The 11,199-nt window shown below is 42.2% G+C and overlaps 1 protein-coding gene across 1 annotated transcript in view; it reads left to right on the top strand.

Moving 5' to 3' along the window:
* IRAK2 (interleukin 1 receptor associated kinase 2) overlaps positions 1 to 11,199 on the top strand; it is a 119,556-nt gene that overhangs the window by 23,447 nt on the left and 84,910 nt on the right. Inside the window, exon 2 of the mRNA XM_007945858.1 lies at positions 3,927 to 4,109. Within this exon, the coding sequence (XP_007944049.1) occupies positions 3,927 to 4,109 (183 nt within the window). The remainder of the gene's footprint in view (positions 1 to 3,926; positions 4,110 to 11,199) is intronic.

Below are 11,199 nucleotides of genomic sequence, written 5' to 3'. Positions count from 1 at the left end.
CCTGGTAACAGTTATTCCCAAGTATTTTATTTTTTTGGTAGCTATTGTAAATGGTATTGATTTCCTTATTTCTTTTTCATCAATCTCTTTGCTGGTGTAGAGGAATCCAACTGATTTTTGGAAGTTGATCTTGTATCCCACTATTATGGTAAATCTCAGTCAGTTCCAATAGTTTTTTTGCTGAGTCTCTTGGGTTTTCTATGTATAGGGTCATATTACCCACAGGTAGGGATAGTTTTACCTCTCCCTTACCAATTTGGATGCCTTTGATTTCCCTTTTTTGCCTTATTGCCCTGGCTAGGACTTCCAATACAGTAGAAGTGGTGATAGAGGGCATCATTTTCTGGTTCCTGTTTGCAAGGAGAATGGTTTCAGTCTCTCTCCATTGATGAATGTTGGCTGTGGGTTTTGTATAGATGCCTTTTATTATGTTGATGATTGTCCCTTCTATTCCTATTTTGCTGAAAGTTTTGGTCAGGAGTGTGCTGGATTCTATCAGATGCCTTTTGTGCATCAATTCATATGATCATGTGCTTCTCTCCTTTGTTTTATTTATGTGGTGGAAGATGTTGATTGTTTTTCTAATGTTAAACCATCCTTGCATACCTGATATGAACCCTACTTGATCATAATGAATTATTTTTTTAATACGTTGTAGTTATTGGCTAGGATTTTATTGAAGATTTTTGCATCTATATGCATAAGGGATATTGGTCTGTAGTTTTCATTTTGAGTGATATCTTCGCCTGGTTTTAGTATCAAGGTTATGCTTGCTTCATAAAATGAGTTAGGGAGGATTCTATCCTTTTCTGTTTTGGAATAGTTTGAGTAGGATTCGTGTCAGTTCTTCTCTGAATGTTTGGTAGAAGGATTTTGACACATTTTTGGAGGACATAGTTCATAACATCTTATATTTCCCAAACAGAAACCTTGCTGTTTTGGTTTACTCATCACAGTATACCAGAGGTGTTACAGTCCTGGCACACAGTAGGTGTTCCATAAATATTTGTATAACGAATGAATGAAAAAATGACGTGATGTTCATGTAGATTCCTGTCCTTTGATTTCTGAAATCCTGGGGCTGAAGCCTGACTCTTTCATTCTTACTTTAAAAACAATGTCTCCCTCACTTCAGAAAACTCAGGGAAATACTATATAACTATCTTAGTTTTCTAATGCTGCTATAACAGAAATACCACAAATGGGTGGCTTTAATAAAGAAATTTATTTTCTCAAAATTTAGGAGGCTAGACGTCCAAATTCAGGGTTCCTACTTGACTGCTCACCAGAAGGCTGGCAGTTCAAACCCACCAGCCACTCCTCAGAAGGAAGGTTGGACAATCCTACTTCCGTAGTGATACTGCCTGGGAAACCCAAGGAGGGGTCGCTATGAGTTGGGGCTGACTTGAGGGCAAACAACAACAACAACAACAACTCTAGGGAAAGGGTTTCTCTCTCTGTGGGCTCTCAGGGAAGGTCTTTATCTCTTCAGCTTTTATTCCTTGGTGCTTGGTGATCTTCATGTGACCTGGTTTCCTTCTTACCCCATCTCTGCTTTTTTGCTTCCTTACTTAATCCACTCCTTTTATATCTCAAAAGAGATTGACTGAGGACATACCCTGCACTAATCCTGTCTCATTAACATATCAAAGACAACCCATTCTCAAATAGGATTATAACCACAGGTATAGAAGTTAAGGTTTACAACCTGTATTCATAGAGGGACACAATTTAGTCAATAACAATGACCATTGAAAATGCTGTGTGTGGAGAGCTTGTAACAACTGGCAAAGTACTTCAGGTATAATGTTAATAAATAAAAGCAGGATGAAAGAATCTTACAGTCTAGCAGCAATGACATCCCAATCCACACCTATGTGGAGGAGGAACTTTTTGGAAAGAGAAGGTAACCACTGGCCACATGAAGTTGGGATGACTCTGTGTATTTTGTTTCCCCCACTGCATTTCCCAAGTTTTCTTTAGGAAACAGACAAATATAGGAACTGAAAAGAAGGAATGTATCTTTTTTATTATTGCCAATGGCAGCCCTCTGTTTTTGTACAGTAATTTAGAGTTGGCAAAGTGCTTTTATATCTGTGGCCTCTTGACCTTCACAACAGTTCTTTTAGGAGGGTGGGGAATGAGTTATTTCATTTGTCGTAAGTTTATTGAGTTTCCTCATTCGAGCTGGAACTAGGGTGAAGCTATGAGATACCTCAAAAAAACAAAACAAGACAAAACAAATTCACTGCCATGGAATCGGTTCTGACTCATAGAGACCCTCATTGGGTTTGCAAGGTGATAAAGGTTTACGGAAGTAGGTTGCCCCATTGCCCCATCTTCCTTCTGCAGAGTGGCTCGTAGGTTTGAACCACCAACCTCTGGTTAGGGGTCAAATACCTTAGATACTGTGCCACCAGAACTCCTATGGATACCAGGGGCATAAACTTTAAGGAAGTGCTTACTCTCGGGCTTGTGCATATTAAGAATCATCCCTGTATCTGAGTGCTTCCTTAAGTTTTGTACCCTAGCTGTCCCACTTGCCTTACCCTAGTCCCAGTCCTGCCTCTAGCTTTGTGCCAGGCACTATTCTGTGCTGTTTTTGTTCTTGTTAACTGCTGTTGTGTTGGCCTTCGACTCATGGCGACCTCATGCACAATGAAACAGAATACTGCCCAGTCCTGTGCCATCCCTGTGATTGGTTGCAGATAGAGCTGTTTTGATCCATAAGGTTTTTTGTTAGCTGATTTTTGGGAGTAAATCCTAGTGTATCTTAGTCTGGAAGCTGTGTTGAAACTGTTCCACATCATAGCAACATGCAAACCTTCACTGACAGACAGGTGGAGGTTGTGCACGAGATATGTTGGCCAAAAATAAAACCTGAGTCTCCCACATGGAAGGTGAGAATTCTACCGCTGAGCCATCACTGCGTCCTCACTGTTTTATCTGTGGGCATACCTCGTTCAATTGCTCTTTCCTTTTTATTGCACTTTGCAGACATTGCATTTTTTACAAATTGAAAGTTTGTGGCAACTCTGTGCTGAACAAGTCATTCAATGCCATTTTTTCCAGCAGCATGTGTTCACCTGTCTCTGTATCACATTTTGGTAATTCTCAAATTTCAAATATTTCAAACTTTTCATAATGATTCTGTGCACTTAAGAGACTACATTATAGTGTAAACAAAACTTTTATATGCAGTAGAAAACTGAAGAATTCATGTGACTTGCTTTTTTGTGACACTTGCTTTATTGTGGTGGTTTGAAACGGAACTTACAATATCTCAGAAGTATGCCTGTACTGGGGATATAATAGTGAATGAAACAGGTAAGCTCCCTACCTACTATTCTGTTCTAGAAGGGGAGGGGGGCAAGCTGAGTTCTATTGTTCACCTGTTACAGTTGAGGAAACTAGGGCACAAAATAAATAAGCAACTAAAATTCAAGGCCTCTGATCCTCTTGTCAAGGAGCTCTGGTGGCGTAGTGCCTAAGGCATTTGACTACTAACTAGAAGGTTGGCAGTTTAAACCCACCAGCCACTCTATGAAAGGAAGACAGGGCAATCTACTTCTGTAAAGATTTATTTTTTGTGCCTCAGAAACCCAAAGGAGGTCGCTGTGAGTCCGAATCAACTCCAGTGAGGTTTTTTTTTTTTTTTTTGGTAGCCTCTTGTCCAGTGGCTTTACTCCTGAATCTTGTGAGATGGCTAAGTTAATATTGATGTTCATGAGGTAATTAATGTGCTGGTCCTCATAGGTGTGAAATAGAATCAGCATTTCAGTATGGGCCACCTGTGGACACCAAAGCATGGTGGCATTTTAGGTATAGTGAGTGGCGGGTGGAGTGGATATCAGCTGGTGGGGTAGGTTTTTCTGTGGAAGGATTGCCTTTCAACCCTAAGCAAGGCCCTCTCACTCATCCTCCAGCCTCCTATGTGATCACGGACCTGACCCAGCTGCGGAAGATCAAGTCCATGGAGCGAGTACAGGGTGTGAGCATCACCCGGGAGCTGCTGTGGTGGTGGAGCATGCGACAGGCCACCGTCCAGCAGCTTGTGGACCTCCTACACCACCTGCAGCTCTACCGTGCCGCCCAGATCATCCTTAACTGTGAGTAACCAGAGTGGCCTGGGCTCAGTGTGGCTCTCTGGCCCACAGCATCTGTGATTAGTCATGGTTCCTGAGCACAGTTTCACCATTAGCTACACCCTCTGGCCTTAAAACTTTGGAAAAATCTTTTAAATTGTATTTTTATTATAATGAAGGAGTTTACCATCCAACACTGAAACTGGCAACGGTGGTTATCTCTAGGGAGAAAAATTGTGTGGTTAGGGACTAAAGTGTTGGAGGAGACTTTGTTATAAATCCTATTGTATCTTATACATTTTTGTTATCTATTCAAATATTCACTAAATTGGTAAATATAAAGCTATAACCTAAAAAATTTGGAAACTATGTAGTGGGAATGATTTACATCTTCATCCTAGTTTCTCATTTTATGTCCCAAGAAACAACCACTGTTAGCAATTGCTTGTCTTTATTACTAGAAATTTTCCATGCATAAAATTAATAAATAAAAAACAATCTGTTGCCATCAAGTCAGTTCCAACTCATGACATGTGTTCCAGAGTGAAACTGTCCCTTAGGGTTTTCTTGGTTGCAGTTTTTGCAGAAGCACATTGCCAGGCCTTGTGATTTGGGTGCAAGTTTACAGAACAAGTTTGTTTTCTGTTCAACAGCTTATATACATTTTGTTTCATGACGTTAATTACAATCCCCACAATGTAAAAGCTCTCTTCCCGCTTCCTCCCTGTGGTTACCTTTTCCCTGTGCTCTTTCCTATGCATTCCTAACTTCTGTGCTTTCTTCCGGTGCAAATGCTGCTCTTCTGATCTCCCGTGGTTGATTGTCCTAAGGAGTGCACCTTCCTGGTGTAATTGTTTACCTTGTAGGCCTGTGTATTTTTTGGCTGAAGGTTATGTCATGGGAGTGAGTTCAACTCCAGGCCCAAAGGGTAACTAGGGGCCATAGTCTTGGGGGTTTCACCAGTCTCTATCAGACCAGTAATCCCTGTCTTTTTTTATGATTTTGAGTTTTGTTTCACATTTTTCTCCTGCTCTATCCAGGATCTCCAATTTTGATCCCTTTCTGAATGACAACCTCTTTTCAGTACAAATAGTAGCATACTATACATACTATTGTGCATCTGTTTTTTTCACCTAACTCTGTATCTTGGAGATGTATCATATTGGGACATATCATGTTACATTCCTTTGATAGATATACTGTGATTTATTTAACTCATTCCTCACTGATAGATATTCAGATTGTTTCTAGCATTTTCTGTTTTATACAGTAAGATGATGGACACTCTTGGACATACCTACCTTTTTTTGTGCATGTGTGAGTATAGCTATCAGATGATTTTCTAGCATTGGAATTGCTAGGTTGATATTTTGTGTATTTTCAGTATTGATTAGTATTGATTTAATATTGTAAAATTACCCTCTAACAAGAGCATACAATCATGATGGGAAAATATTTAACAGGCAGTAATACCTTAAATTCTCATTGTTCACTATTAAGTCACTACAAATGTTTAATTACCAAACACTGAGTCATTGCTCTTAGGGGAAATACTGCAAGCCTCTGGTCACAACATTTTCGTCAGCTAATCAATAGATAACCTTGTTTTATGTGTGCATAGGATCACTGTGAGTTGGAGCAAACTCAACAACATCTAACAACAACATTATTGATCGATTAACATTGAACTCACAACTAATAGCATTACATCAAATGCCTGAACAAAGCTTATCTGACATACATTATTTTTCCCCCCTAAATCACATCTTGCCTTCTTGCACGTAGGAACACTAGATAATGTCTTAACACTATGCTTGGGGGGCCATTTTAAATGGCAGAATCACCAAAAAAAAATGCAAAAAAACTTGGCTTGTTTAACCTCATCTGGGAATGTGCACATTGGGTGACTCAAATTTTTCACTGCTCTTGTACATGCTTGTGAATGACTGCAAAAGTGCCATGAGTTTTGGTTTGGGGGTTACAATTAAATTTTAGTGAGTAGGTGAATTTATTAGTATGGAATCTTCAATCCAGTCAATTGAGAATTGATTGGGCCTTGAAAGGTGGCTGTGGAAGTTGAAGGAGTAGAGTATGTGAAGTAACTGGCATTCAACCAGGATCAGCCAAAGTCAGCGGGAATGAGGAGGTTTATATCCCACTAAGGTCCCTTCCCAGGTCCATCTCACATCCATAGGCAACCCTTCAGTGTGGGGCCAGGAGCTAGTCTTTTTTTTTTTTTTTCAATTGGGATTTGGGTGGAAGTTTATAGAGCAAATTCATTTTCCATACAGTATAAATTATACACACTTTGTTTCATGACATTGATTGTAATCCCCACAGTGTAACAGCTCTTTTCCTACTTCCTGTAGTTACCTCTTCCCTGTGTCCTCCTTTCCTATGCATTCCTGCCCCCTGGGATATCGCCCTGTACAAATACTGCCCTTCTATTCTCCCATGATTGGTCATTCTAAGGAGTGTATCTACCTGATGTAAATGTTCACCCTTTATGCCTATTATTTGGCTGAAGCCACAGCAGTGAGTTCACATCCAGACCTGAAGGGTAACTAAGGGCCATAGTCTCGGGGGTCTCACCAGGGTCTATCAGACCAGCAAACCTGGTCTTTTTTTTTTTTTAATGATTTTAAGTTTTAGTCCACATTGTTCTGCTACTCTATCCAGGATTGCCTACACTGATACCTTTCTGAGTGGTTGACAGTGGTAGGCAGGCACCATCTAGTTCTGGTCTCATGGTCATATAGGCTGAGGATGCATGGTCCACTAGTCCCTTGGACTAATTGTTCAGGAGCTATTCTAAACAGTCACTTACTGAGCACCTGTCCAGTGCCTGGCACGGTCTCAGGTTCTAGAAGTACAGTGGCCACAGAGTGACAGATCCCGGCCCTCAGTAGTTGTGAGGGGACAGTCAATGAACAGGAAATAAACATGTGAAATAAACATGCCAATTAAAGAAAAGGGCTGATAGGATACAGTGGCCAGGTAGGGGAACCTCTTGAGATGGGATGGCTAAGGAAGGCCAGTCGGAGGAGGTATGACTTGAAGAGCAGAAAGAAAATAGGACGTTGGTGCAAGAAAGTCCATGGTATTGAAGGAACTAGAAGAAAGTGGTTGTGGTGGGAGGGAGAGAGCAGGGCATGCAGAGCCCCAGCCTGAGACCCTGCCTGGGGCCTAGTTGTTGTGTCTGGGGCTTCTGAGCTGGGAGTAACCTGGCTGAGCCAACAGCAGACACAGTGGTACTTGCCTGACTGTACTTCCAGCCTGCTAGAATCAGAGAGGGTTTCCAGAGGAGGGTGGTAGGATTTAGAACAAGGAGCTGAGGGGTGGGGTGTTAGAGGATTCTACCTACAGAGATAAAACCTGAAAGCAGGGTGACTCTGCAGGTAGGGGTTCAAAAGCTGCTTTCAGGGAATCACGGGCTACATGGACTGACATGGACTACATGGACTGGGTGCCGGAGGCCAGTAGGGAAGCAGGCCATGTCCTGTCATTCAGCCACCAAGTGACTCTCCAGTACATAGGGTGTCCAGGGGTCATAGGATTTCTGCACACCTGGTCTAATCTGATAAAGTAAAGTTCTGGTGGCAGGATGCCCGGTCTGGGGCAATAATGGGGAAGACACTGCCTATAGTAGGAGTGACAGTCTAGCATAGATTCTACCAGTTGCCGTTGAGTCCATTCTGACTCATGCATGGCAACTCCATGAGTGTCAGGTTAGGACTGCTCCATAGGGTTTTTAAGGCTATTACCTTGAAGCAGATCGTCGGGCCTGTCTTCTAGGATACCTCTGGCTGGGTTCTAACTGCCATTCTTTTGGTTAGTCCAGCACTTAACCATTTACACCACCCAGAGATTTTTCATATACTCTCCCTGCCCCGTTGCCAATCAAGTTGATTCTGACTCAGCCACCATATAGGACAGAGTAGAACTGCCTCATAGGGTTTCCAAGGCTGTAAATCTTTATGGAAGACGACTGCCTTATCTTTCTCCCATGGAGAGTGTTTTGGTTCTCTGTTGTTGTTGTTGTTAGGTGCTGTCGAGTCATCTCTGACTCGTAGCGACCCTGTGTACAGCTGAATGAAACACTGCCTGGTCCTGCTCCACGATCCCTGCTATACCTCAGCCCATTGTTGCAACCACTGTGTCAGTCTATCTTGTTGAGGCCCTTCCCCTTTTTCATTGACCCTTCACTTTACCAAGCATGACATCTTTTTCCAGGGAATGGTCTCTTCTTACAACATGACCAAAGTAGGTAAGATGAAGTCTGGCCATTTTCGCTTCCAAGGAGCATTCTGGCTGCACTTCTTCCAGGGCATATTTGTTAGTTCTTTTAGCAGTCCATGGTACTTTCCGCATTCTTTGCCAACACCATAACTCAAAAGCATCAAATCTTCTTTGGTCTTCCTTATCCATTGTCCAGCTCTCACATGCATATGAGACAATTGAAAATACCATGGCTTGTATCAGACACACCTTAGTCTTTAAGGAGACACCTTTGCTCTTCAGCACGTGAAAGAGGTCCTTCACAGCTGATTTGCCTAGTGCTATACATTGTCTGGGAGCTCTGGTAGCATAGTGGCTAAGACACTTGACTGCTAACCAGAGGGCTGGCGGTTCAAACCCACCAGCCACTCCTCGGAAGGAAGATGGGGCGATCTACTTCCATAGTGATACTGCCTCAGAAACCCAAGGAGGGGTCGCTATGAGTCGGGTTCGACTTGACGGCACATAACAGACAGAAACAGACATACATTGTCTGATATCTTGACTGCTGCTTCCATTGGTGTTGATCGTAGAACCAAGTAATATGAAATCTTTGACAGCTTCAATCTTTTCTCCATTTATCGTGATGCTTTGCTGCAAATCCTGTTGTGAGGATTTTTGTTTTCTTTATATTGAGGTGTAATCCATACTGCAGACTGTATTCTTCAATCTTCATCAGTAAGTGCTGCAAGTCATCCTCACTTTCAGCAAGCAGAGTTGTGTTGTCAGTGTATCGCAGGTTGTTAATGAGTCTTCTTTCAATCCTGACACCACTTCTTCATATGGTCCAGCTTCTCAGATTATTTGCTCAGCATACGAGTTGATTGTTGTTGTTATGTGCTGTCGAGTCGGACCCGACTCATAGCGACCCCTCCTTGGGTTTCCGAGGCATTATCACTAAGAAAGTAGATTGCCCCATCTTCCTTCCGAGGAGTGGCTAGTGGAATGGCTAGTGGGTTTGAACTGCCAACCTTCTGGTTAGCAGACAAATGTCTTAGGCACTGCGCCACCAGAGTTCTTTGGTAATAAAGAGCCTGCTAAATGCCTTGAGACATGAAAGCAGAGAAGCCCCAGAGATAGGGACTGACTGAGTCACAAGCCTTGTTGGATATACTCTCATTGACGTCAGAACCCTATTGACTAATCTCTAACACTTGTTAGTTAGTCAACACACAATATGGTGCAAGCTTAAAGACATACACTCATGCCAATTGGCGCTTTTATTTTTTTAAGCTAATACTGAGCACTTTTCATGTGCCAGATGCTGTGCTGGGTGCTTGGCGCCTCACAGCAACCTTATGTGGGATGAATGCTGTAAGGAGCCATGTACCCAACCGAGGAAACTGAGGCCAGACATGGCTCAGTGCTAAGGGCACAAGTCTTGTCCCGACAAAGATGGAGGTCACATCCAGATGTGTACCTCTGGTTGCAAGACCGCAGGACCGTCACCCTTAGCCTTTCATGTGTGAGTGTAAGCTGCATCAGTCCTGCTTGACACAGTTCTTCAGCTTCCAGGAAACCCGCATGATGCTTGTGACGTGTGGCCTGTCTTTCTCTTTATCACCTTTACTCAGATTCATGCTTTCCAGTTCTAACTACCTCTGACCGTCTCTGGGGCTGTGAAAGTCTACCTTTGGTTCCCCAAACCTCTCTTTTCTTCCTCTTAGCCTTGCTGATTAAAATTGCTGAGGAAGAGAGATTAACTCCTGTTTCCACATCCACAGTTCCCATAGTTGTACTTGTTGTGGATGTCTGATTGCGTCTTTACTATTGTTTTGAGTCCTCAAGCAGAGCACTTCCTTTTTTCTGTATCGTGTTTTTCTTTTCATTAGGGAAAAAAAAAGTCTGTAAATCATTGTCATTTCTGGGGAGAGAATCTAGAGGGCATGTATGAAGCATTTTAAATTTCTTCCTTTCTTTTTTTCTTTTTTTAATTTTTATTGTGATTTGGGTGAAAATTTACAGAGCAAATTCACTTTCCATACAGCATTTCATACACATTTTGACACTGACTGCAGTTGCCCAAAGAGTAATACCTCTCTTCCCACTTCCTCCTTGTAGTTAGTTACCTCTTCCATTGTCCTTCCCTCCCATGCACTCCTGCCCCGTGAGCTGTTTCCCTGTGCGAACCCACTGCCCTTAGCATTTTAAATTTTTTGTAGCCCAAAAAGTCAAAGCCTTTTTCCCTTCTCTAATTGTAAAGCTTTACTGTTAGTTAGAAGTTATTTTGCATTTATAGTGCTTAACAATTGTTAACCTGCCAGCAATTTGAGAACCTGACTTCTGCGTAGCATTTCTTAAAGAATTCTAAAAATAGATTTGAATAAAACAATACTTAAAAAACACACACTCCAAATGTCCTAGTTGTGAAGTGCCTTTCTCAGAGAGTTACCTTTCTTGGTAATATATTTCACCTTTGTCCTGAAGGTTGCACCTGAACCGGAAGGCAGGATGGGGAGATCAGCTGGGAGCTGTTTTGCCCAACAGCCTCTTGAATCATGCACTATGGCTGGCTGGGTCTCATTTTGTAAAGGGCTGAGTCTGTGGATCTCTGTTCTGGGTATTTCCTCTGCCTGAATTGCCAAGCGCATTGTTACTTGATTTGTTAAAAATGAGATGTTAGGAAGAAGTGGGGAGTTTTGCGTAGGGCACACTGAGTTTCTGTTAATGGTGGTAAGCTATTTTGGAAAAGGATAATGGTGATATTTGTACATGATAAATGTGGTGAATGTCACTAAATTGTACATGTCAAAATTGTTGAAATGGGGGGAGTTCCGGCAAGATGGCGGACTAGGCAGAAGGATTGCACAGACCCTCTTCAACAAAGAAAAGGGGA

This window comes from Orycteropus afer, unplaced genomic scaffold (assembly GCF_000298275.1).
Source record: "Orycteropus afer afer isolate SDZICR_OR568_19922 unplaced genomic scaffold, OryAfe1.0 scaffold00144, whole genome shotgun sequence".
NCBI classification, from domain to species: Eukaryota; Metazoa; Chordata; class Mammalia; order Tubulidentata; family Orycteropodidae; genus Orycteropus; species Orycteropus afer.
This window is presented reverse-complemented; position numbering and strand designations above follow the sequence as displayed.